Source organism: Thunnus albacares, chromosome 14 (genome assembly GCF_914725855.1).
Source record: "Thunnus albacares chromosome 14, fThuAlb1.1, whole genome shotgun sequence".
NCBI lineage: Eukaryota > Metazoa > Chordata > Actinopteri > Scombriformes > Scombridae > Thunnus > Thunnus albacares.
The window spans coordinates 689,639-714,789 of NC_058119.1; the positions used below are offsets into that span (position 1 = coordinate 689,639).

Consider the following 25,151-nt stretch of genomic DNA (forward strand, 5'->3'; position numbering starts at 1 on the left):
TGTTGGGAACATCACAATGTAACCTCAAGTAGATATGAAATATTCAAATAGAAACACAACTCAGCATGTGGCTGTACAGCATGAAATGTTACTTCCCTTACTGATTATCTATGAACCATAATATTAATGATTTTATTTATTCAATTATTTGTCTTATCATTATTATCTTTCACATCATCATTATTATTCTGTCCTCTTCCTGCATTTGATTTTGATGAGGCTGCTGGCTCTCTATTGTAAAGCCTTATGACTGAGTATTTCTACCATCAGAACATAACATGAGGTAAAAAAAAAAAAAAGACGAAGTGTCCATTATTTCCAACCTCTCTATGTGTTTATTAGAGATGATACAGTGTTGGCCTTTTTGACATTTATACAAAACAAACAGAAAACAACAAGACAGCAGCTTCTGATTTGTCTCCATACAAGCTCTGTTGTCTGCTCTCTTATCCGGTGACATCTGTGGGTTACTGTCCTCAGATGGAGACAAGAGTGTGAGTGCGTGGGGTGACGTGTGTTTAGAATTCTGTGTTGGGCTTTCAGGAAGATATCTGACACTTGATGAGCTTTCTTTCTGAGCTTTTTTTTCTTTTCAGAGGGTGTGGTGCTGTTACTGACTGATGTGCCCCCCCCCCCTTCAGTCAAACACATCCCACACTAAGTTTTAAATAGCCCTGGTCCAGAGCTGCACCTCGCGATCACAGTATGTCAGGGTCAGAGTAAACAGCTGCTGAACTATTTATAACTATTTACACGGTGAAAACAGTTTTTGACTGATGACAAAATAAATAAAATACAAATTTTAGACTTACTAATACTGTCACTACTATCAAAGTTGGTAAAGTTCACTCTGTTCATTTGAGCATGTGCTGTATTTGTTTCTTTTAAAAGGGCACTCCACCAATTCTACATGTCAAAGTCTATTTAGTAGTCATGGTTAGTATTACTCAGTTGTAAAATTTCTGTGTTTCTGAACGAGTTGAGTCTGAGAAAATAACCCTGATGATGTCATAATGACACCATCAGGAATATTTCCATTTGGGACTGGACATTACAAACTGTAGAAGCGATGTTTGATTGATGTGGTTTTTACCCAGCAGGGAAGGTCTAATTGAAAGATGTAACCAAACTGATTTATGGGAAGTGTTGTAGTCGGTAGTTGTTGCAGGGGAGAAGCCTCCAGTCAGAGCCATGAACACTGCTAACTGTTTTAGCAGGAAGAACACTGGCTACCAAATACAGCCAATCCCACTCACCGTATTATAAAGAGCTGAAGTGAAACCTGAACTTCCAGGTTTGGCCCACGAGTAGGAGAACTCTATTCAAAATCACACACATGACATTTAACTAAAAATACCTACAATTGAATCTTTTATGTTGTGTGGTTCGCTCCATTTATTTTTCCAAAAAACAATGCCATGTGGTTAAAAGTAAGTATATAATCTTGGATAAATGCTGGAGAATGGAGTCATCATTTGAAAACTGTCTTTACCTCAGTGAATAAACACTGTGTAATAAAGCTGCTGACTGTGTCCCTCACAGGGTCGAGGTGTGAGATGCAGCCTGGACCAGAGTTTGGTTTTAGCTGTGTACCAAATCTAAGCACATGATATTTACACTGACCTGTCTTCATACTGTATCAGCTAAATCCATTATATGTCACTACAGTAAGACTGGAAAACTGAGGATAAAAGCAGCACCCTGGCTGTTAGCTTGACCTGCAGGTAGATGTGTGTGTGTGTGTGTGTGTGTGTGACCAGGATATGGACTATGTGTCTGTCTAGTTTAGGCTGCTGTCCATTCTGTTTCCCACCTGCTCCCCAACCCTGTCATATACAACCACTTTTTAAGATGGACTGCTTTATAATCATCATCACGAGACGTGCATGTGTGTTTGTGCATGTTAGACCTGTACTGTCTCCAGTCATACACTCTACATCCACAGGGTCTCATCCTAAGAGTTTCTCTCCTCACATTAAGGCTGTCTGAACCTCTGGATCCACAGCAAACTGATGTATACAGTGTCAGCGATCCGTCCACACACAGACTGAGGCTGTCCAGTGCAACAAATCAGGAGTAGGAGGGAGAGTCCTCTGGGATCCTCCTCCAACAGTGAGCAACATTGAGAAAGATCTCATGTTGCACTGTCGTCTTCTGTTTGCCACGGAACAGGAGCACCAGTCACTACAGCTAAAACTTTGAAGCTCTTTTCGTGGTGCTGTTCATTCTAGATCAGGGTAGTCCAGTCTAATCCAGAGCCAAGTGTTGGCTCACCCACAGACTACAGTTCCGGCTTTTCTGTGCTGTGTCTGTGTGTGCGGTTGTGGCCTCAGCTCCAGCTGGTGCTCTGGAGTTCTTGGCGGAGCCAGGACGGCAGCGGTTGTCCCAACCGGTTCAGCAGGTGCAGCAGCTCCATGTTGTGCTCATGGTAATACTCAGCCAGAAAGGCACGAGACTACACACACAGACACACATTGAGAAAAATCAAAGATCAGGAGAGGCAAAATCCTTTGAAATGATATACAAAAGTTAAAAGTGTCACTGTCATTTTTAACAAACAGGAAATGCATTTACTGGGGACCATTTTCTGCAGCGCATTACTACACATTTGGTGCTCTACTGCAGTGCTTCCTAAAGTGGGTGCTGCAGCCCCCTAGCATGCCTTAGAACAGGCCAAGATGCTGCAAGATGCATTGATTTCCATTTTTGTTATGGTGCATTTGAATAATGTTTCACTTTATTAAAAAAAGTGCCGACATTTACTTGAACTACATTTTTATATCATGTTTTCAAATATATAAAAACAACAGTCATAAGAAATGAACTAGAACCACCACACTGAAAACCTTGTTTAATAGGTTGTTATGCTGCAGCAAATCAGATTACAGCTCACAGTTGCCAGGGTTGTCATAGAAACATAACATGCTTTGTAGCTCCTGAGCCTGCTCACATGTTCCATTAGAACGCCGGTAAATATGTCTTTTTATGTCATCATACACCTAAAAATTTTACTTTTCAGAAAAGGAGAGGAAAATTAAATAAATAATTTAACCAGTCAGCATACCTAAATGTATTTATTGTTTATTTAAATAAGTTGAACGTTTCTATGTAAATGCACACGGCTCCTGAGCCTAAAACTACTGACTTTTTTCTTGAATGTGTGAGAATTGGCCTATATTATTTCACTTCATACTGAAGTTAGCGCATACATGTCACATGACACAAAACTACACTTGATATTCATTGCAATCAACAGTATCCATCAACAGTTGGCATGAAAAAAAGTCAGATTTTTACTGTGGTTGAAAAAAGATTTTTAAACTCTTCTACTCCATCAGTCCGTCACGAGTGGAAAATTGTTTTTAGAGACTCATCTGGCGTGAAAGATCAATCTCAACGCCTTAAAATCGTCTCTTTCACAGTGTTTCCTAGTTTATTAAACTGATTTTGTGCTTAAGAGATGATTGAGATATTAAATGTATTACAATGTTATAAAGCAAAACAAGACATGCATCTCTCTCTCTGCATGTTTGACCCCATGCTGCTGCAGCCTTTAAGTTAATCTGACAGCATTCAGTTCAGACTTGTGTTGTGTTAAAAGTGTTACAGGTCTGACCTTGTAAGATTGCCGTTGTGACTTTTACCTACAAGTGACCAGGATGCTTAGTCAGACATGAGTCCGACTTGTTAAACTGCTATCAGATTACTTAAAGGGGCTAATGAGTGACGTAAGGTAACAACAATGTGAGGTGTAGATGTACCTCAGGACTCATCTCTGGGTACTTCCTGCCTTTACTCTTCCCTAGACACTTGGCTCGACCTCCTTCCACCCGCTGACACCAGAAACCTTTGCTGTCATCGTACCTGCAGACATACGGTATGTTATTTCACTATGCAATAAAACACCTTTCACACATGGTATATGGAAACACTGCTGGGTTCATATCTCTGTTAAGTAAAGAGACAAAATGTTCCTTTAAGGATACAGTTTCTCTAGATTAACAGTGTGGGGATCACTGGTCATTGTGAGTGTGTTACAAACATTAGAGCCTGGGTGTAGTTGAAGATCGGAGTGACACCAAGGAATCTCTGGATTCCCTCCATCACCAGCGCTGGGTTGGACCGCAACAGGGCCCCGTCCACGATGTGCAACTAGAACACAAAAACACACACACACACACACACACACACACACACACACACACACAAACACAAACACAAACACAAACACAAACACACACACACACAAACACACACACACACAAACACACACAGTATCATCTTGTATCTGGACAGTGGTGAATGATATTTTGCTAAGAGAAGAACTTACAGCTGTGTCCATGCACATAAAAAGGTTGAAAAGTATCCTTCTGTAAGATGAGATTATTGTTCTTTTTTCGGACCAAACTGATCCTGCTCAGGCAAATACCATCCAACAGAAACATAGCGGATATATAAATAGCACCTGACCAGTGACATCATATTTACCTAATTGCATCCACTGGTCTGACTAATGAGCTAACATTAGCTAATTATGACCTGTAGGTGTAATGCTACCGCTGGCTCAAGAGACACTACAGAGAGGTGGGACCTGCTGTGAGAAAGGGTAACCTTTTTTTGTTGTTATTTACTTTTTTATTAGGTTTTCTTTTAAAGAACACATATAAACACGTATGTGCCAACGGGACACAAAACACACATACACACACATGAATAAATAAAACTAGAAATACCGCCTCTGCCAACTACTCTAGTTGCAGTGTACATCCATATAATATTTGTAGTAAAGACTTTGAAGGAATTTAATAAAAAGGTATAGAGTGTCTTGAGTTACAGCCAAAAACGTGTTTTGTGAGGTCACAGTGACCTACACATTCATATCAACCCAGTCATTTTGACCAATTTCCATCGAAGATATCAATTTGAGTTCTAAGTCTAAGTAAGCACAGTCTAACTTAAGTAACAGCTACTATAGAAAGTATTATTACTACACCAACAATCAGGTCTGGAGGTGGTCAGGGACACATTGTGACCACATTGTACACAAGTGTAAATGCAATTGCACTGTCAGTCCACATACCACAACTATGTGGGCGGAAATACGTAATTGCACACGACTGCTCCAAACCAGTAAGGTAGCAGCCATTAGCCAGTTAGTGAGCTAAGCTACAAGCAAGAAGGCAGCAAGAAAGCTCTGGATATTCAAGACATTTGTGGATGGATTCAAGACGAGACCTAGTGTCATAACCAACCAATCCTGGCTGCAATGTCAACAAAAAATTAAACAAATGAAACTGGCATATAAGGATATGAGACGCATTTTAATGCAAGATGTAGAGGAACTCGATGTTACTACCAGCCAGGTTTCCTCCAGGAAAGTCTAAGTGAAGATGGTTGGTTTTAATTTTACTATTAGAAAAGATTAACCTTAGAAACTAGATCATCTAATTGATCACCATTTGTGTGTAGATTTAGCTTGATCTCATTTATTGACTAAACTAAGTCTTCCAAGTATTTCAATTAGTTCAATATGACACTTTAAATCATTTTGCAACCAAGCTGCAATCATACCAAGCCCACAGTGTATCAGTATCACCTTGAAGGTGAAGTGTTAATATGCCATTTCTACACATTTTTCTAATTCTTGACATCTGTTTTGTAAAAACACTTGGATGGAAATCAACTGCTGACTATGACAATGAAATGGACTGTTTCAGAGTATGCTCCACCATTCTACATGTCACTTGCTGTAGTGTGTTACCTGGCTAGGCTGGTAGTGTTGCAGCCATCGTTCAAGGTGAGCAGCATATGACCCGGGGCTAAGGCAGCGTCTCTGTAGGGCCAGCATGTCCCTGGGGGCCGAGGGGCCTGCTGTCACCACTGCATGGAAAGTGTTGTTGAGGGCTGCAGGGTCCTGGTGGGCCCTCTGGTGCTGTGGTGATTTACAAATAGACAAACACATAAATCAGTGAAGTTAAACAGTAGAGAGTTTGAGGTGCTGCAAGGAACCTGCACAGTCCTACAGTTTTTCCAGCACAGTGGATGATCTTGCAGAGTGTGTGATGATCCTCACCTGGTACCAGGAGTAGGCCCTGTCAGACGGGTTGATGAGCACTGCAAGGATTTTGGCTCTAGGTAGCAGGGCAGCAGCTCTCTTAGGAGCTACTTCTGTGTCAAAGTAGTTGGCACTCTTCTCAAACATGAAATCTGTGCTGACATTGGAAGGGAATGGGAAGAAATCCATGTACCTGAGGAGAACACAAAGAGGAAAAGTAGCAGTTACATAGTGTATTCATAGTCCCAGGCCATCTCAATTTGTTTTACTGTTTTAACACTTTGAATCACAGTGGAATAATCAAATATTTGATTACATGATACAAGCTGGCAGCCCATTTGTCTGTACTAACCTGCTCAGGCTCTGTTGGTGAACACAAGTTTTTGAGTTCTTACAGAGATTACGGATTGGATAAAGGTCAACAACCTGGCCAGGACCTTAACGTTGTTGTTTTGTATTGGCTTTATATACAGGGTCATAGTTTTGTTGATTAATCAGTTACTGATTGGGTCTTTAGCTTGTAGCTTTTGTGCCCTATGTAGGCCTTGCTAACAGACGTCCCATATTTCTACCTGATGCATTTTTGGATGTTCCTTAGCAATTAGTAAAATAATAAATTGAAAGAAAATAGCTGAAAAACTGAGACCAATTTTCTGCTTTTTTGGCATTTGTGGAGGGAAATAAAAATAAAACTTATGGCATTAACTCTACATGGACATTTTATGTGGTGTTGCTGTGAATGAACTGCACTCTCCATATTAAAGGATCATTTTTCAAGTCCTTTTTAATAGAATATCCACATGCAGTAAGGATGCTGAAAGGGTTATCAGTCACTGCATCTTTGAAGGTATCTTCCAAAGTTACAATCTTTTTAGATTGTAACTTTGGAATCCTTCTTTGTGCTTCTCTGGACAGTGTTTTCTTGCTGAGCCGTGACAGGCTGGATACATCCTACTATTCCTATGTAGGTTTGTTGCCGGGACAGAACACTGGAAATAAACCTTCACACAATGACCAGGACAATGACAGTCCACACAGCTCCGTCATTCATTTCAATGAGACCACTGTGTTGACGCAGCACCGATGCAGCACTGGATGGTCCTGAAAAACCCAGGACCATCCAGCAAAAAATGTAAACCTGGCTCAACATTTGCTGTAATACTATCACACCGCGTCACACTGTGCTTGCCTGTAAAATACATGGAAAACCACATTCCTGGTGGATTACTTTGTGAGTAATCCAACTAATGAGTGGGGTAAATGTACCTGGGACTGTTGAGACAGAGGATACAATGATTGTTGCTGTAATATCTTTCCAGAGTGGTAAAATCTTGTCTAATAGAATGTTTTCTATCTTAGCACCCTGTGAGTCAGACTGCTGAAGCCTCATATCAGCTTAGCTCAACTTTAGAATGCATCAATTGAGGACTGTGGAATGTATCCCCCATCTCTTACATTGTAGGTGTATTGGTAATAGAACATTTAATGATCATTTCAAATAGGAAGAATGATTACAACAACCAGTAACTTCAATAGTACATGTAGCATAGGAGTGTTACATTAACAGACTAAAGCCTCTGTAAGTACTTGTTTAACTGAACTGAACCCGGGTTACAGCTCAAAGACATAAAATTGACTCAGGTTCCACTATAGGGACAAAACAAAAAAAAACCCTTTTGCATTATGGGTTATTTTGTGTAAATAAGTGTGAATAACTCTTGATGCTGTGTTCAGAGGCTGTGTATTAAGGACTTTCTGAGGGGAGTTTACCAGTCAATCCCATTGTCATAGTTTGCTCCACTGAAGAACTGGATCTCCTCAAAGGTGGTGGGGCTGGGGAAGGAGCTGGTGATGGCTGGGTGGAGGCTCAGGAATGAATGAAGCGCTGTAGTGCCTTTAAGAAAAGACATTTATTATGAAAAAAGATTTAGACAAGGATACAGATAAAAACAGAGACAGACAGAGTTTGTACCTGTTTTCTGGGGTCCAATGACAAGGAACTTTGGGAGTCGGTCACAGGTCTTTTCTTTAGACCAGATATCTTTGTGTCTTTTGTCATGACAAGGGTTCTGAAAAATGACGTGGTTCAATTCATTATTACTGAAGTGATCAAGAAATAAATAGACTTAAAGCAGTGCATAAATTCCAATGTACCTGCTACATTCATTTTGAGTATCATGGCCATAGCCTGTGCACAATATTGCCTCCTTTATCAGTATTTGAATTCTGTCAGTCAAATGGCCACATGATTGTCACATCTCTGCTTTTTTGTCTTTTAAAAGAGTTTGGTGAAGATAGAATAGAGGCCGTTGCTTTTGCTTTCACCAGGGAAATAAATCTAAAGATCTATTGACTGATGTAAATTAACAGACAATCTGTCTTAAAATAATAATTAGGTCCCCATGTGAAGGTTGAAACAGGTTTTGCTTGCTTTAACCATCTTATCTAACCAACTTATGTTCATATTGGCCATTAAGAGATACCCAATTTAAGTAAGTAAGTAAATGATAGGGGACAAAGTTCTTGTTCTGTGCAAAATAAATAAGCTAAAGGTTGGATTTTTATTTATTTAAGCTTATATGAGGCTGAACAGTCTGGGTTAGACAAATCAAGTGGATATTTTCCAAAGCTACAGTTTTGAAACAAAAGGGGCATCAGAGTGGCATTTGTTGCCTTCTTATTCTTCATCTTTTTAGTAAAAAACTGTGTTACTGTCCTTCCACCATAGCTTATTACAGAAACACTGTCTAGGGGAACAAAAAGAGGGACTTTGGTGCCAAAAACACTGTAACTTCAGAAGATATCCATTTGGTTTGTATAACCCAGACCACTGAAGTTGATCATGTAGCCACAATGCACTGTGCATTTTGTCCCCATCATTTCCATTGGAAGCATATAATGAAGGGATCCTCTAATGGTCAGTATGAACCAAAGGAATGATTACAGTGAGCAAAACCTGTTTCAATGTACATTTGGGCACCTGACTTTTTTAAGACAGAAATTGTTAACATTAAATCCGCATGAAAGAGTTTTAGACAAGTTCAACTTAGCTGTTCCTCTCAAAAATGTGTAATTATGGGTGGCAGGTAATGTAGGCTAGAGAAGGGTAAGCCTTCTCGAAATTTACTGCTGGCTATTGTGCACCCTACACTGCATACTAGTAAAGTTAAAATAATGAAAATGTATGTGTAAGCAGTTCAGTGATTGAAAAGACAGAACATTTTATTCTCAGAAAATATTTTTCTTTTTACAAAAAACCCAAAAACATCTCCAACATCTATCAGCTTAAAAAAAAAAAAAAAAAAAAAAAAAAAAAAAAGTGAATATATACACACACACACACACAAAAAATATATACTAACCTGCCAGAGTGGGTCTCTCTCCTCAGGGAAAATCTGAAAGTATTTCTCAGCGAGGTGGACAGGGGGCAGGGTCTGCAGCCTGAGGTTGGTCCAACACTGGACAAACTTAACCAAAGACTCAAAGGTGTACAGACCCAGACGATCATTGCCATAGTTAGACAGGTGGGTCATGAAGATACTGATCTGAATTGAGAGGGCACAATGTACTTTACAAGTTGGTTTATAGTTCGCCTGGAGTCAAATCTTAGGTTCAAACCAGAAAAAGTGCAGATTCAAAGTTAGCAAGATAATGACCAACAGCTGTTAAATTTACCCCAACTATCATCTCACAAAAGCGGTATTGGTTTATCAGATAAAAACATGTTGCCTATAACATGTTGGAATCACCAAGATCTTTTAGTGTTTCAAAGACATACATTTAGCCCAACAATGATCACAGTTTCATTCCTACAAAATTAGTTACATATATAAACATGCTCAACAATACAACAAAACATTTGTATTTTATCTAAAATATACCACAGGCAAAAGAGATCAGTTCAACTTATTTTATTTGATTTTCTGTGTATATATGTGTGTGTGTGTGTGTGTGTGTGTGTGTGTGTGGTGGGCGGGTGGGGTGTTGGTCCTTACAGGGTTTAGGAGGACAGTGAGAAAGAGTTCTCCTCCTCTGATGCTCTTGTCCAGCTCCTTTGAGCCTCCTGGGTATTCATTATAGAAGATTGTGTGTGTGAACAGACCACAGGTCTGCCTGGGCAACACCTGAAACACACACGGAGATCATTAGTTGTTAGCTGTGTATTTGTATTTGTGTTCTTCGATTTCTATCTTTGTGAACATTTTTACAACTGATGACATTTTAGCTGTTGTCAAGTCTTCTTTAGGAATAGGACTTTGATTGAGAGTATGTCCCAAGCTGATCCAGACATTTTTTGATCAATGGGTAAAGGAAGATCCATATCCGATCCATTGTTTGCTCTAGATATTCCAGCTGTCAAATACCTCATTGCACATGAAACAGCTCTGTGTTCAAAATAAATGAACAGGAACCAGCACTTTCAATTAAAGGTTTAATGTGTAAGAATTGACTACATGATCCAAACAAATAGGGGGCAGCATATCACCTACCTAATTTATTGTTATGGTATTTCAATATCGATCCAGCTTACTACGATGTGCTACGATGCCAAATGGCTCATGCCAACTTACACACACCTGGTGCAACCCAGTGCAGTTTGTCGGATCAGTTGAGATGAACAGCTGATGTCTTCCTGGCTAGCGTCTGCAGCAGCTGCCGGCTGCTCTGACAACATCGGTGCAACTTTCCAAATAGGAGTTATTTGGATAAACTGACCACATATTGGGAATCTACATAGTTACTTTCTCACTTGAAAAAATATTAAAACTTTATTAAGTTGCATATTAACAGTCCTACAGCGAAAATTTCAACTATGTTCAGCCTGACTGCCATTGCTCCTGGTTGCTATGGGTAGTGCTACTTATTCTTCCTCTCATGTTGGACTGAGGGCAGACTGGACACTACAGTGACTCATTGTCACCCCTGAGGTACAAAGTGGTATTACAAGACAGTACAGGCTGGGCGGGCTGGAGCCAGCTGGTTAGCATGCTAACTTTGGTCTTTGACATAACATCAAAACTGTTATTTCTTCACATTCTATTGATAATTTTAGTTAATTTTGTAATGTTTAAACTAAAATTCTGGCCAAATCGTACACATTACACCTTTAATGATAGTAAATGGACTATTTATAGAGGGCTTTTCTACCTTAACAGGCAAAGTGCTTTACAATTTGCCTCTCATTCACCCATTCACACACACTCACAACACACTCATAGGGAGAAAATGAGATTCAGTATCTTGCTCAAGGACGCTTTGACATGTCAATAGGAGGAGCTGGGGACTGAAGTAGTCCTATTGTTTCTAAATCCATATTGTTGATCACACAGCATATTATGTTTTGTGATAAAGTCATCTAATCTCAAATAAATATTTTTTCCAGTATTTTAGAGAATTGTGAAAGCAAAGAAATAGGTCTGTAATTTCAGAGTATGTGTCTATCTCCAGCCTTATATATGGGTATGACTTTAGCCGTTTTCATTTTACTAGGAAAAACACCAGTTTTCAGAGATTGATTGTATATACATGTAATGGGTATCATCACACAATCAATTATACTTTTGACCATCGACATATCAATGTCATTCCAGTCTGTAGACTTCTTGCTCTGAAATCCTTTAACAATGTCAATAATTTCTTTTTCATCTGTTCCCTTTGAAAAAGATCATGAAAATAAAATGTCAGACGTTTTTCATTTAATTTGTCATTTAGTCCCCATACTGTATCACAACCCAGTATCATGGCAGTCCATGTCACATGACTGTCAAGTTTCTTTCGGCGAAAACAACCAAAAAATGTCTGACATTTCTTTTATTCTCAGTGGAAAATGCAATATTTTTTGGCATTAAAATGCGTTTTGATAACATATCTAATGAGAAATGTGCATTTTATTTTCAAAATCTTTGTTCATTGAATGCATATGATGTTTAGTTTGTCGGTTATTATGACGATTTTTGCAGGCTCTCTATTGTTAGTTGCTATGGACGCTGCCATCACTGAAAACCACGTGGCTACATATTGTTTGAATCATTGTCTTTGCGTTGTGTGAATCTGAGCTGTTATGTTATTTTATGTTTTATTTTCTGTCACTATCTGCTGAGACTTAATAAAGAGATTCAAAGAATGGAGGTCAATGGAATTTCCATTTATTGTCCTGAGAGCATCTCAAGTTTACATTTGAAAAATTCAAAAATGTCGCAGTTAATCAGGTTAATCACAAATCCTGCTGCGCACAATTTATTTCTGCCAAACCACACAGTTGCACAGAAAAAGACTACATTTTATTATCACGTCCACATCTACCTTACTTTTGAACCAAAAATTGTGTCAGTGTGGAGAAAAGTATATCCATGGGAACATTATTGCAATGCATGTATTGATAAAAAACTGCGGACTGACCTGGATCCCATTGTGTATGAAGCCACGGCGGTATCGAGCTGGCCGCAAATGAGGGTATTCCTCAGTGCTGGTCACCTTGATGCTCCACACAGACTTCCAGGCCTCATAGAGCTGGCTGTGAACTGGGTAAACCCCAGAGTGGTGTGGAGCCACTGCATAGCCCATATCAGTTGGGATGCCGTGCTCCTGGAGAGGGGGAATGTGGAGAGATGATAGGATGAGGCCAATGAAGAGGGAACGGGGGGACAGGCAAGAAGGTAAAGACAAAGTTCAGGAGAGAAAAGAGGAATGACACAAGGAAGCAGATACCATCCACCTAACATCTCTAAAAAGTTTAAATTCTGCCAATACTACCAGCCCTACTCATATAGCTATATAGACTTTACACAAGCCATGTAGTGCCACTATTTTTGTGACCACACACACAGATCCTCTTACTACAAACACCTTCAGCTGATCATGTAGCCACGTAGTTACATAGTGCTTTCACCTTCCATGTAGCCACACACTGTGATGCAGGCCATGTCCCCAGTGTATAAGTGGTGCTAACCTGAGCAAAGATCTTGTTGAGCCTCATCTGCTCAGCCAGGACACTGACATTGTGAAAGAGGTGAGGCTGCATGTGGCTCCACATGTGAGGGAACCACCAAAAGTCCATCCTATGTTGCAGCAACATGTCATCTCCCCGATCCTCCTCATCAGTACCTGTACACACACACACACACACACACACACACACACACACACACACACACACACACACACACACACACACACACACACACACACACACACACACACACACACACACACACACACGGTCACACATACTTCGTTTTGACATAATTAATGTGGCCCAAAATTAATTAATTGTGACCTCTAGGTATGCTTGTATGTGATCCAGCAGGTGTGTATCAAGAGTGATATTGACCTTATTAAGCAGACTGGGTGTCAACCAGACCTGACACATCTATGTTAAATACTGTTTGTATGTCAACGTTAGTACAACACTAAATATTTACACTGTCTGTTACATTCATTCAGTCATGACTTGCTGCAAATTTTTACAGCTGCAACACTCTTTGGCTTCATGCTACCTTACATTAAATGATTCCCAATGAGTTGCAATCACACCATAACCATCATTTGTTGTTAGTTAAGCTAACTCCTTTATAGTTTTATTAGTGAAAGGTTTAATTGGGTAAGTAAATGTAAACTAGTGGTGAATCAGTGGTAAATGTGAGCTAGTGGTGAATCAATCCCAACAACAGAGGAGACTGGTTGTACTGGACAGCTCCAGGTGTGAATGTTTGGAACTGGGTGAGTGTAAACGGGGCCTTCCTGAAAGAGAGAGCCTGGCTCTCAGCAAAGTCTCCCTGGATAAATAAAGCTTAATAAATAAACTGAATTAATTCTTACAATCAAAACAATCATTCCTGGGAAATACCTAGTTGTGTTAGAGATGAAGGCTCTCATTCATGACACTAGTGCTGAGTTTTTGAAATGTTCCTCTTTACAGATACAAATGCAATGTCCAAATCTATAGGAGAATGTGTCAAACAGAAAGCTGTGCTAGTTCAGTAATGTAAGATCTTCTGTACCTGTGTGATAGAACTTTCCAGAAAATCCCAAGTTGAAGGTGAAATTAGGGACCAGTGCTCTCAGCTTGTTTTGAGTGTTGAGCAACGCCTGTGAAAGGATGACAAATACATTAACATATTCAATGACAAATTATTCTATTTCAGTGAATCCAGAAAATGATTAACCATTGTTGCTTAACCTCAATGATCAAACAAGGCCAACAACTGACATTTTGACTTGTGTGACACATTTTTATAGTACTGAATGAAAATAAACCAATACACTGGAATTACACTAACACTTTTTGATACAGAGAGAGAGATATTTTAGAGAGCTATTTTAAACTAAGCCAAGCACAGGTTAAAATGTACTCAAAGGCAGCATTTCCTACACATAAATACTACCTTCTTTACATTCAGCAGCTTAGAGGGAGAACTCAAATTCAATGTAGCTATTCCCTTGATTAACCTGGCCATATCCAGCTGCTGCTTTACAGACTTGTTACACCATATAATGTAGGCATCATACCCTATATGGTGACAATTTATGAGACCTTTCCTAAGTGGAGCAATTAACAACATAAAACTGCAATAGTGCCATTAATATATGTCTCTATGAGTGCTAACGCTTGCTTTTTACTTCAACAGACAGCTGACACACCTAATTATCCTCACAACATACAACATGACTCATTAATCCCAACACCACCACTTCCACACACATACTTGTGTACTATGATATAAGAAGAATATAAGTACGTACTTTCTTATATCACAGTAATTGCTCAACAATAACCATTTCACCTTAGCATCCCAAAAAGTTGCACATAATTTGTAAATGGCATCAACTTGCAATAACGTTTGAACTTCACTGAATACTTTGTGCCCATTGTGAACCTGTAGGACTGCATTTCATTAATACACAGAAATAATTAGATCTAATTATCCTTGGATCTGTTGACACTAGTTGTGACTGTCCTTGAACTTTGGGTCCAAAACGTTGAACTACTGAAGACTTCTACTCCAGTTGTCTCCAGTTGCAAGAATACAAACCCATGTTCATTTACAGACTGTCTGGTTTAAGTGGCATGACAGACATACAATGATCCAGGAACAAGGGGCAGCATATTTTAAAGCTTTTCTTCCCAATTCCATACTGCCTTGGGAACCAATATCTGTATAACATTGTAAGAACGCAGGCCATATTGGTTTGATTTCTACAGGAAAGATTTCTATATAAAAGTCAACCAATGGGTACGTCTGGCACATAAAGTGATGGCATAGTACAGTGGTGTATAAGATAACCACAGTCAGTAATAAAACTTCAGCTCATTGTATCTGACACAAGACAGGGGCTTTCGTGAAGAGCAGGTCACTGCAATCTAAAAAAGTTGCTGATACCAATTTTCTGCCATTTCAGCAATACAGAAAGTAGAACAATAATAAAATAAGGAACAAGTGGTATTAACTTTCAATGAAAGTTTCAACCAGGAAGCAAAGGTCAAGTCTATACAAGCAAGGATACTTGGAAGCAAACTATACTTTGTAATGTGGTAAACCACATTGTTAATTGCTTTTCTAGTGCAAGACACAATACTTTACTCAGTATTCAATCTGAACACAACTTATTATGAATTTATGTCCACATCCAGAAATCCACCGCTACATAATGTGAGAGGCAACTAAAGCCTGTGTCTGATCATTTAGGTCTAACAGGTCTCACTCACCTCCACGTCCGACACCTTCATACGAGTTCCCTCCTTGCCAACAAATATATCATCCACGTCCACCAGGATGTGGCGGTCCAAGGACAGACACAGTCTCTTCCCTGTCAGGTAGGCGATGGCGTCTACAAATACAAGCTTGTGAAGCCAGTAGTTGAGATTGTTCCCAAACAGAACTCTCTGAATGCCATCGTGGAGCCCCAAGTCCTGGACCACTGTGGCGTGGAGCGCCCGCTGGGGGCTGGATCCAACATGTGCCAGTGCCTCAGAGGACTTGGTGCTGGCCAGAAGTACTGGTTCATAGGTAGAGTGGTTGGACTGGAAAATCGTCCAGTCATCCCCTGGTAAAGAGCCCTGCTCCACCTGGTTGGGCTTGGTGATATAGAGGAGGGGAGCATTGGGGTTGATGCGGTAGTCCCTGAGTCCCAGGTGTGAGTGTAGAAAGAGGGGAAAACCTTTGAGCTGTGCGCTGAGAAGAGAGTTTTCATTAGCTTTGAAAAAGCCAATGACACCTACTCCATACTCAGCACAGTATTTGTCCAGCAAGTCACGGTTCCATGCGTCCAGATTAACATATTTCAACACATTCTCATAGATGATCAGTGTGTAGCGTCCGCGGTTACGCTCTGTCAATGTGGGCATGTCACCTTTACCTGGAGCTATTTCCGTCCGGTAGCGGAAGCGGCTAGACTCTAATATAGCTACAATCTCCTGGCCCAGCTGGGAGTATATGCTCTCTACAAACACCAGAACTACGGGCTCTGTCCTGGAATTGTCTACTGCCTTCACCTGCCGCAGTCGGCCCTGGCGTGGGGGAAGGAAAAGCGGTGCCCTCTGGACACCTGGCCCTCCGCCGGCAGCCCCGGTACTTGCTCCCTGCGACATACCTCCTCCTCCACCACAGTCACTGAAGGGTAGAGGGGGGGCCTCCTTAATTTTGGGGCTGTTGGAGACATAGTAAGCTAGGAAGGCCATGGACAACAAGCAGAAGATGATAAGTGCCAGGATGAGGCGGTGAAGCTCCAGCTGGCGGACACCTCGCATTAGCTTCCACACACCCAAGCCTGCACCTACCATGGTGTTGGAGGGGAGAGGCAGGATGGGGCAGCAAGCAGCAGCGGTGAGCAGGAAAGGAGAGCAGAGAGGTGGAGGAGGGGTGAGAGGAAGGGGGAGTGGAGGAGGAAAACCAAACAGTAGATACTGGCACTGAGCTGTGCTGAGGAATAGCCATTTACACTAGGTCACCATGGCCAGCATCATCCATTACCTGCTCTCCACTTTTAGCTTTGCAGCGTAAATACCACTCTCAGTTGACAGAATGGAGAGAGGGAGGGAAGGGTAGATGATTTTTTGATGGATGGAATGTCAAATACCAGTGGACTGAAGAGGGAGAAAGGGGAGCTGGAAGAGTAAAAGCTACCACAAGTGATCTCTGGACCTGATATTCAGGACCCAACTGGTCCTCAGACAGTGTTCAGCCTCAGTTGTCTGCTGCTTGGTCACGTCTGTCTTTCAAGCAGCTTGTATGCAGGTGTAGCTACAAGTATACGTGTCCATCTGTAGATGCTTGTGTAGTCTCTCAGCAGTGGTAGTGTCTTTGCTGGTGGTCTGTGCTTCGGGGCTGAAACCCCTCCTGCCACCTAGCCTGCACATCCCAGATAAAGACACCTAGAGGATGAGGACAGAGAGGGGTGAGAGGAGGAAAGAAGAAGGGGAGAGAAGACCAAAGTGAAAGTTCTCAGTCAACATTCACTTCTTCTAGCTGTTGTGTACAATTCTGACATGTCTGCAGCCCTAAATGGCAGAAAGAGGTAATGCTAAATGTTGAGAACATATTCAGTTTAAGTAATCTTCCACCAAAAACTCTAAGGAGAATGGACTGAGTCTTTTGTAGAATGAGAAAGCTCTGTATGTATCACCTGGAAAACACTGCAGATCTTAAACCCCTCTGATCCAAATTTGAAGACCCCTGCAAGAGAGAGACAGAAAGGGGGGAGCAAGAAAGAAAGAGTGTGTTGGTAAGACTCCAACAAATTCCATTGTAAGTACAATAACAACTAGTACCACAATTAGCTATGTTTATGTTAAATAACATGGTGGAGATTTGCAGAGGCTTCTTACAGTTTGAGCAAAACACAAACTTTCAACATGAAGTGAAGACAAGCGTGGCCTTGTTCCTTTTATACTTACACTCACATTAAGTTTTTAGAAGCAGTAATTCTGTACAGTTTAGCCACCAGCATAGCAGAATTAATGTTTAATTCTCTATTCTGTGATTATGACAATAAAGATTTGACTTGATTTGAATGATGCATGTGATACTAGAAGGCTATTTTCACATTTGAAAAACGCTATTTTCACGTTGAAGGAGGAAAGTTTCTCTGATCTAGTTTGGAGCCAATCGTGGTCCAGTATGCAACTTGTGATGTGGAAACTTGAGGCCTCCACAGCACATACATTTAGAATGGACTTTACAGTGAAGTACATGACATCTTTTAACATTTAAAATGCACAATATTTGCATATTCATTGATTCTGGATATTTCAATGAGGGAGAATAAGTACAGGTAAGTATAAGAATTTCTAACCAGGTAATTAAACTTTTTTATGAAAAAACCATATTAGACAAATTATTATTCAAAACAGTATATTTATGTCTAGAGGGGATCTTTAAAAAAATATGTAATGAAACAATGTACCAACACAAACAATGTGATCTAACATTCCTTTGTGCCACAATCTAAGGAGACCTTAATTACAGACACTCTAAATGAGTCAGTTGGCTGGAGAATGATCTACTAGTGGATGTAATAATCGACTTGCTTACGGGATCATTATAGCTTAGCTTAGGATAAAGAAGCCAGACACTCAAACTCCAATACAATTTATCAAAGTTTCGCAACACAGTTGCTTTCATACCGACCCTGAGTTAGTACTCTGAATGCGTGGTCCTTCCTCCATCACTGCTATCTGGTATGACAGAGATAAAGACTGTGCTGCCTTTGTAGGAGTATAGGAACCATGTGCATGAGCATGTACACATACATGTCACTTCGATTCTTTTGGCTCACAGTGCTAATTAAAGGAGCTTCCCACAGCATTGAGAAGCTCTGAGTAGTGTGAGGCTTAACACACACAACATGCAGAAGACCCTCGCAATGAATCAGCTACTGTTGGGGCCTCAGTTAATGTTCTGTGGTGGTGACAACTCACTGCATGTGTGAATGTGAACTGACAGTGGAATGAATGGATGATACTCCCAAAAGACTGAGGTGATGGATAAAACTTTAAGAATGGAGACACACAAACAACAGCTGTAAACAGTGTCAATGTCAGGCTAAAGAGGCCATTAAGTAAACCATTCGAACCATTTAAAGTACATCTCGTCACCTCTCTTAAAAACACTTTTTGCTTGTGACAAGGGAGGTGATGTTAGTGATAGCTAAAAACAAACTTCTTCCTAAATTAACAGGTTTCCAGTCATTTCTGCATTATGTGAAAATCCACTAAAACTTGCTTGGGAACAGAGGCAGTTGAGAACAGAGGATGTTTGAAAAATCGGTTTGGAAGAGCCTTCAAGATGATTTCAACATGTGAGTTTTGAGTGCCTACTACCAGAAGCGACGCTATGAAGAGGTACAGTACCAGTCAAAAGTTAGGACCCATCTACTCAATGAAGGGTTTTTCTTTGTTTTTACTATTTTCTACATTGTCGAACAATACTGAAGACATCAAAACTATGATATAACACATATTGAATTATGTAGTAAACAAAAAGTGTTAAACAAAACAAAATATCTTCCACAATATAGATTCCTCAAAGTAGTCATTGTTTGCCTTTATGACAGCTTTGCACACTATTGGCAATATCTAAACCAGCCTCATGAGGTAGTCACCTGGAATGGTTTTCCAACTGTCTTACACAGTTGCCACATATGCTGAGCACTTGTCGGCTGCTTTTCCTTCACTCTGTGGTCCAACTCATCCCAAACCATCTCAATCAGGTTTAGATCTGGTTATTGTGAAGGCCAGGTCATCTGATCCAGCACTCCATCATTCTCCTTCTTGGTCTGATAGCACTTACACCTGGAGGTGAGTTTTGAGTCACTGTCTTGTTGGAAAACAAATGATGGTCCTACTAAGCACAAACCAGATGGGACTCCTCTGCAGCAAAGGTAACTCTTGGTCTTCCCTTCCTGGAGCAGTTCTCATGAGAGCAAGTTTCATCGTAACTTTGATGTTTTTGTGACTGCACTTAAAGAAACTTTCAAATTTCTTGAAGTTGTCCGGATTGACTCACCTTCATGTCTGAAAGTAATGATGGACTGTCATTTCTCTTTACCTCGTTGAGTGGTTCTTGTCATAATGTGGATTACTACAGTAGTGGAATAGGGATATTTAATGTGTACCGACACTACCTCAACACAACACAACTGATGGTCTCAAATGCAGTAAGAAGACAAGAAATTCCACCTGTTCATTAAAAACCATTCCAGGTTACTACCTCATGAAGCTGGTTAAGATAGTACGAATAGTGTGCAAAGCTGTCATCAGAGCAAAAGGTGGCTACTTTGAGGAATATTTGTTAACTACATGATTCAATATGTGTTATTTCATAGTTTTGATGTCTTCAGTATTGTTCTACAATGCAGAAAATAATAAAAAATAAAGAAAAACCCTAGAAGGAGTAGGTGTGTCCAAACGTTGACTGGTACTGTATATTTATTAAAAAACAAACCTGATGAACAATTAAGGTTGTGACAAATTACAGTGTCTATTTTGTAAGCCTGGGACAACATACTTATCTCCTTATCAAAATATCTGGGTGCTGATTCGATTCTGAAATGATTCTTGATTGCACAAATAGAAAAGGGGGGGACTATTTTCAGTCTCTTGCTCCAGTGTACTGTGTGCCAAACCATTCACTGGTGTCCTTAGTCGACTGAAATACAATATGAAACATAACTGGCAGATAAGATAAATGGTCCGCAGTCTTTTTATTTTAAAAAGTTAACTGCATTAATTTATGAATTAAATCAAATAACGCATCATCTATGAGAATAAGAAACTGAGAGGGAGGCAGAGTGCTCTCCTGTGTTGTTATTAACGTCATGTCTTAAGCAGTGGAGAGCAGACAACTCTAGCGTATGCATGCTGTAGACTGTCCAGGTGCTGCATTGCACACAGTTGAGTTCCAACTTTCTTGTTCGATCAACATCACGTGCCTGAATTTTCAACAAAGGTGGCGGTCAGTAATACAAAGGTAGCCCGCCTTTGAGTTAGATAGGCAGGGAAAACCCTGGTAAAATAAAATAAAAACACCATAATAAAACCATGACCTATAAGAAAGTGGTTCAAACACCAGATGGCTGATATATACGCAGATACTGATATATCAGCAAGTATTATTAGCAAGCTAATATCGGCTTTTTTACAAGTGTGTCCCTGTGTTTAAATTCATTCTGCAACATAAAATTCACTGACATTCTGCTGTGAACTGCTATAAAGTTTTGTTGACCAAATACCAATAGAGCAACTTGTCTGGGCTGTCGTTGCACCAGTCACAAACGATAGAAAACTATGTAGATTGATGTAGGGCTGGGCAATATATTGATATTACGTCAATATCGTGATATGAGACTAGATATTGTCTTGGATTTTGGATACTGTAATATTATGATATGGCATAAGTGTTGTCATATGGTAAAGTAATGTCTGCTGTTCTATTATTTGCCTTTACCCACTTAGTCATTATATCCACATTACTGATGATTATTTATCAAAAATCTCATTGTGTAAATATTTTGTGAAAGCACCTATTGTCATCCCTGCAGTATTGTTGCAATATCGATAGGGGTATTTGGTCAAAAATATTGTGATATTTGGTTTTTGTTCATATCTCTCAGCCCTAATTTGAGGTCAAACAAAAAAAGTCATCCATGGTAACTGTGTCTGTGTGTAGTGATCATCTCTTTTGTTGTGCTTTTTAGTTGTGCTTTGACTGGGTTACTGTTTCAGTAGTTTGGAGCTTGCCACTTTGTTGTTTTGCCCTTCTTATTTTTGATAGTAATCCTGAGTGGGGACACACTTCAGTGTATTGCAGTTGGCTATATCTCTGGTCTTCTGTGATGCACTGAGTTCAGCGTTTCAAGTTGCCTTGAGCTTGGCAAGCCACTGAAGACTAGCTAGGTTAGTTAGCCATCTCGGTAGGCAGGTAGGGGTTAGGGTGCCTCTTTACAGCTTGCTCCCCTAGTGTTTGCACTTCGCACAGCAACTTGGTTGTGATCTCTTCATGTGAGATGAGTCTGCTTTTTGTTTGGTCATTTGAATGAGTTATTCATTAAACGACCGGTGTAACACTGGCTTCTGCTATTGAAAAAGGAGCAAATATATAACAGCTTCCAGATTCACTTATGTGACAACCATTGCATTCATAGTATAAGCACTTGAAGAGCAACTTATAGGTTGAATGTCTTACTGGATTTCTAGTTCATGTATCATGGAATATATCATGTTAAAAGTTAATCATTTTAAATGGATAAATTGCAATTTTTCCCAAATTTTCAATCTATACTCAATAACCCATAATGACAAAGTGAAAACATGTTTTTAGAAATTTTTGCAAATTTATTAAAAATTTAAAACTGATTTTTCATTTATTATACTGCATATTGTATTTGAATTATTCCTTTCTGACAATGCCAAAAATGCACCTTTTAGCCACAGGGTGGCAGGGTAGCCTCAACACTTGAAACAACACAAGAAAAGTTAAGTTTTACAATACAATATATACATTTACAACTTATTAACTGCATCATCTGCTTCTTCTACAGGCTTCTTCTGGCAGTGCTGCATTGCAACCATAATGATACCTGAGAGGTAGCAAGCACCAGTGAAGTTGAGGTACGTTAGGTGGTTTGCTACACAAGGTTCTGCAAAGGTGGCTGGGTTGTCTGCGCCATCAAGGAGAAGCCATTGTACAGTTAGCAATTTCAGTCAGTCTCTAAACATGATTTATTATTTGAGTCAGTGCATGTATCAAAAATGATATCACTGAATGTGATCTAAACATTTTTTTCTAATCAGTATGCAAATGTTAATTTACACAGTTCTACTGTGTGTTAACATTGGTACATTAGAGTCACATTGTAGCCTTTGGACCTGCATGTGTACCCGGCTTATCTAAATTAAAATAAAGAGCAAAGTGTACTGACTTGCTTGGACTGACTTTCCTTCCACGGGGAAAATGCCTTTGACTCAACATTTCTGGGAATATCTGCAAAAAGAAAAGGATAAACAGGGAAAAGGCTGTGACTAAGACAAATAGTGGACATAAAATACTGAAGAACCAGCCAGGAGAAAACAGTATTCAAAATACAGAAAATGGGGTGAGATATTGTCTTTTCCTTAAAAAATGTCATGGTCTTCTGGGAGTTGTTCTTAATGATTTTGTGACCTTCTGACCTTCCCTCTATCATGAGCATCAGTTATCATAGAAGCCAAAGCAGATAATAACTGGTAACAACTTGGTTTGTTGAGAACATTAACATGAGCATTGTGAAACTTTGCCCGTGTATTGATTTTTCTCCCCACTAACTCATACAAGTGTCAAAAGGGTATGCACTCATACATTTCTGCACTTTGTACAAACAACTCTGTCTGGTGAACAATCTTCTGCTCCACATGTTGGGCTGGACAGAACTACTAAAGGATGTGGAGTTGAGAGCATACTCACACAGTAACAAGGTAAAAATGTAAGGCAGGTTTGCTTTTTGTGTTCTTTTAAAACCAACGGTGTGCATCTTGGGCTAGAAATTAAGATGAAAAAGTTGGATAAAAGTTAACAAAATTACAGGTAAAACAACACATCTGATTGCAGTAATGAAAGAACCAGCACGCCTTCGACTTTAAGGCACAGAGGCAACCTAACAATTAATGGGACTGTTACACATCTCCTCAGGCTGTACAAGATATACTATTGCTTCTGTCTCATCATCACTCCAGGAGAAAACTATAGAATAAACTGCTGTATCTGAAGGAAATTCACACAAAAATTAAAAGGACACAATAATTAGGTCTACACAGACAAGACCTGGACCAAGGCTGTAACCCAGGACTTTTGAGGACACAGTGCTAACATTTAAGAGACTGAAGGGCTATGTTTGCAAATTTGAATACGGACTAAGATGTTGAAATCCAACTAACACAGCTGGTTGTAGTGGGCCAAGACACCTGACAATCAACCCCAAAACATTATCGTTGTGTGTAAGCTTTAGTATCATCTGAATAGAACAATGATTCTCGAAATGTCCACTATGACACACCTTAGAAGAAGTGACATTTATTATTGGCAAAATTATGATAAATGTTCTGATGGTTCTCAATATTTTTTGTAGTCCCATTACAAAGAATGTCTCCAGAAAACAAACAGCTGAACCTCATAACAATGTTATTTAGTTTGGCCCTGCCTTCTTGGGCTCTGATACCAACAGCTGTTTCTTTATCTTTCTACTTTCATATAAGCATTAGCAGAGAACTGACTGATGACACACAGAGGGCTGCAGAACATACACACTCATCACTTTTGTGACTAATTGTTGGTCAGTATGACCCAAAAAATGATCACAATATATTTTTAATACAAGACAGTAATGGTATGTGTGCAGTATATAATACAGTATGTAATTGTTCCCTCAAGTGTCAATAGAGTCTGGTTTAAAAGCAGCACAAGACTCTGGTAAGTGATTATTCCCTGAAGTTATTATCAATAAACTATTAATATTAGTTTGACAGAACAATTTTAACTCTAGGTCCACTTACTAGCTTTTCCTAGAGATTTCAACCACATCTTTCTTCAGCAGGTGGGGATGCTCAGTCATTATTTGACCTCTAAGCATGGAACTTCGATCACATGATAACAAGACACTCCAGCTGCAGTTGAAAGCTCTGGAAAAAGCTAGTAGTTGGATCTTAGGTGTAGAGTTTTTGTTTTTTTTATATAAATTATTTATATTTATTTATATTTATTTCATTATATTTATATATTTTTTTATTGTATTTATATTTTGTCTACTACTGTTTCCAAGATTGTGAATGAACTTTCATATTCAACTCTTATTACAGTTTACAACACTTATTGTAAACTTTCATGGTGGAAGCTAAGAGCTTATTGCACTGCTAGGCTCAGGCGCATGTATGTACTCTAGACTAGAGCTATTTGCTTAACTCAGAACAGTTGTGGTATGATTTTTTGGGGGGAGTGAAATGTTTGCAGCTTGGCATTACATGCTGCAAGTCTATAATATACTGTATACTACATTATATTCATCATGCCCTGAAACAGTCTCACTAGTTTGCGAGTTTAGATGGCGTCTGTGTCTTTACATACAGTAG

At 39.6% G+C, this 25,151-nt stretch overlaps 1 protein-coding gene across 4 annotated transcripts in view; it reads right to left on the reverse strand.

Annotated features, from left to right (window-relative positions):
* Window positions 1–308: 308 nt before the first annotated feature.
* Window positions 309–25,151, reverse strand: part of ndst2a (N-deacetylase/N-sulfotransferase (heparan glucosaminyl) 2a) — a 43,845-nt gene continuing 19,002 nt past the window's right edge. For all 4 annotated transcript variants that reach the window (XM_044372437.1, XM_044372435.1, XM_044372438.1 and 1 more), the window contains 15 exons: window positions 22,973–23,034; window positions 17,678–17,727; window positions 15,762–17,426; window positions 14,056–14,143; window positions 13,005–13,159; window positions 12,455–12,640; window positions 10,051–10,179; window positions 9,418–9,600; window positions 8,028–8,124; window positions 7,826–7,949; window positions 6,074–6,248; window positions 5,762–5,932; window positions 4,043–4,152; window positions 3,762–3,864; window positions 309–2,455 (listed from right to left, as the gene is read on the reverse strand). In XM_044372437.1, the coding sequence (XP_044228372.1) occupies window positions 2,330–2,455; window positions 3,762–3,864; window positions 4,043–4,152; window positions 5,762–5,932; window positions 6,074–6,248; window positions 7,826–7,949; window positions 8,028–8,124; window positions 9,418–9,600; window positions 10,051–10,179; window positions 12,455–12,640; window positions 13,005–13,159; window positions 14,056–14,143; window positions 15,762–16,835 (2,721 nt within the window). In that variant the 5' untranslated portion in view covers window positions 16,836–17,426; window positions 17,678–17,727; window positions 22,973–23,034 and the 3' untranslated portion in view covers window positions 309–2,329. The remainder of the gene's footprint in view (window positions 2,456–3,761; window positions 3,865–4,042; window positions 4,153–5,761; window positions 5,933–6,073; window positions 6,249–7,825; window positions 7,950–8,027; window positions 8,125–9,417; window positions 9,601–10,050; window positions 10,180–12,454; window positions 12,641–13,004; window positions 13,160–14,055; window positions 14,144–15,761; window positions 17,427–17,677; window positions 17,728–22,972; window positions 23,035–25,151) is intronic.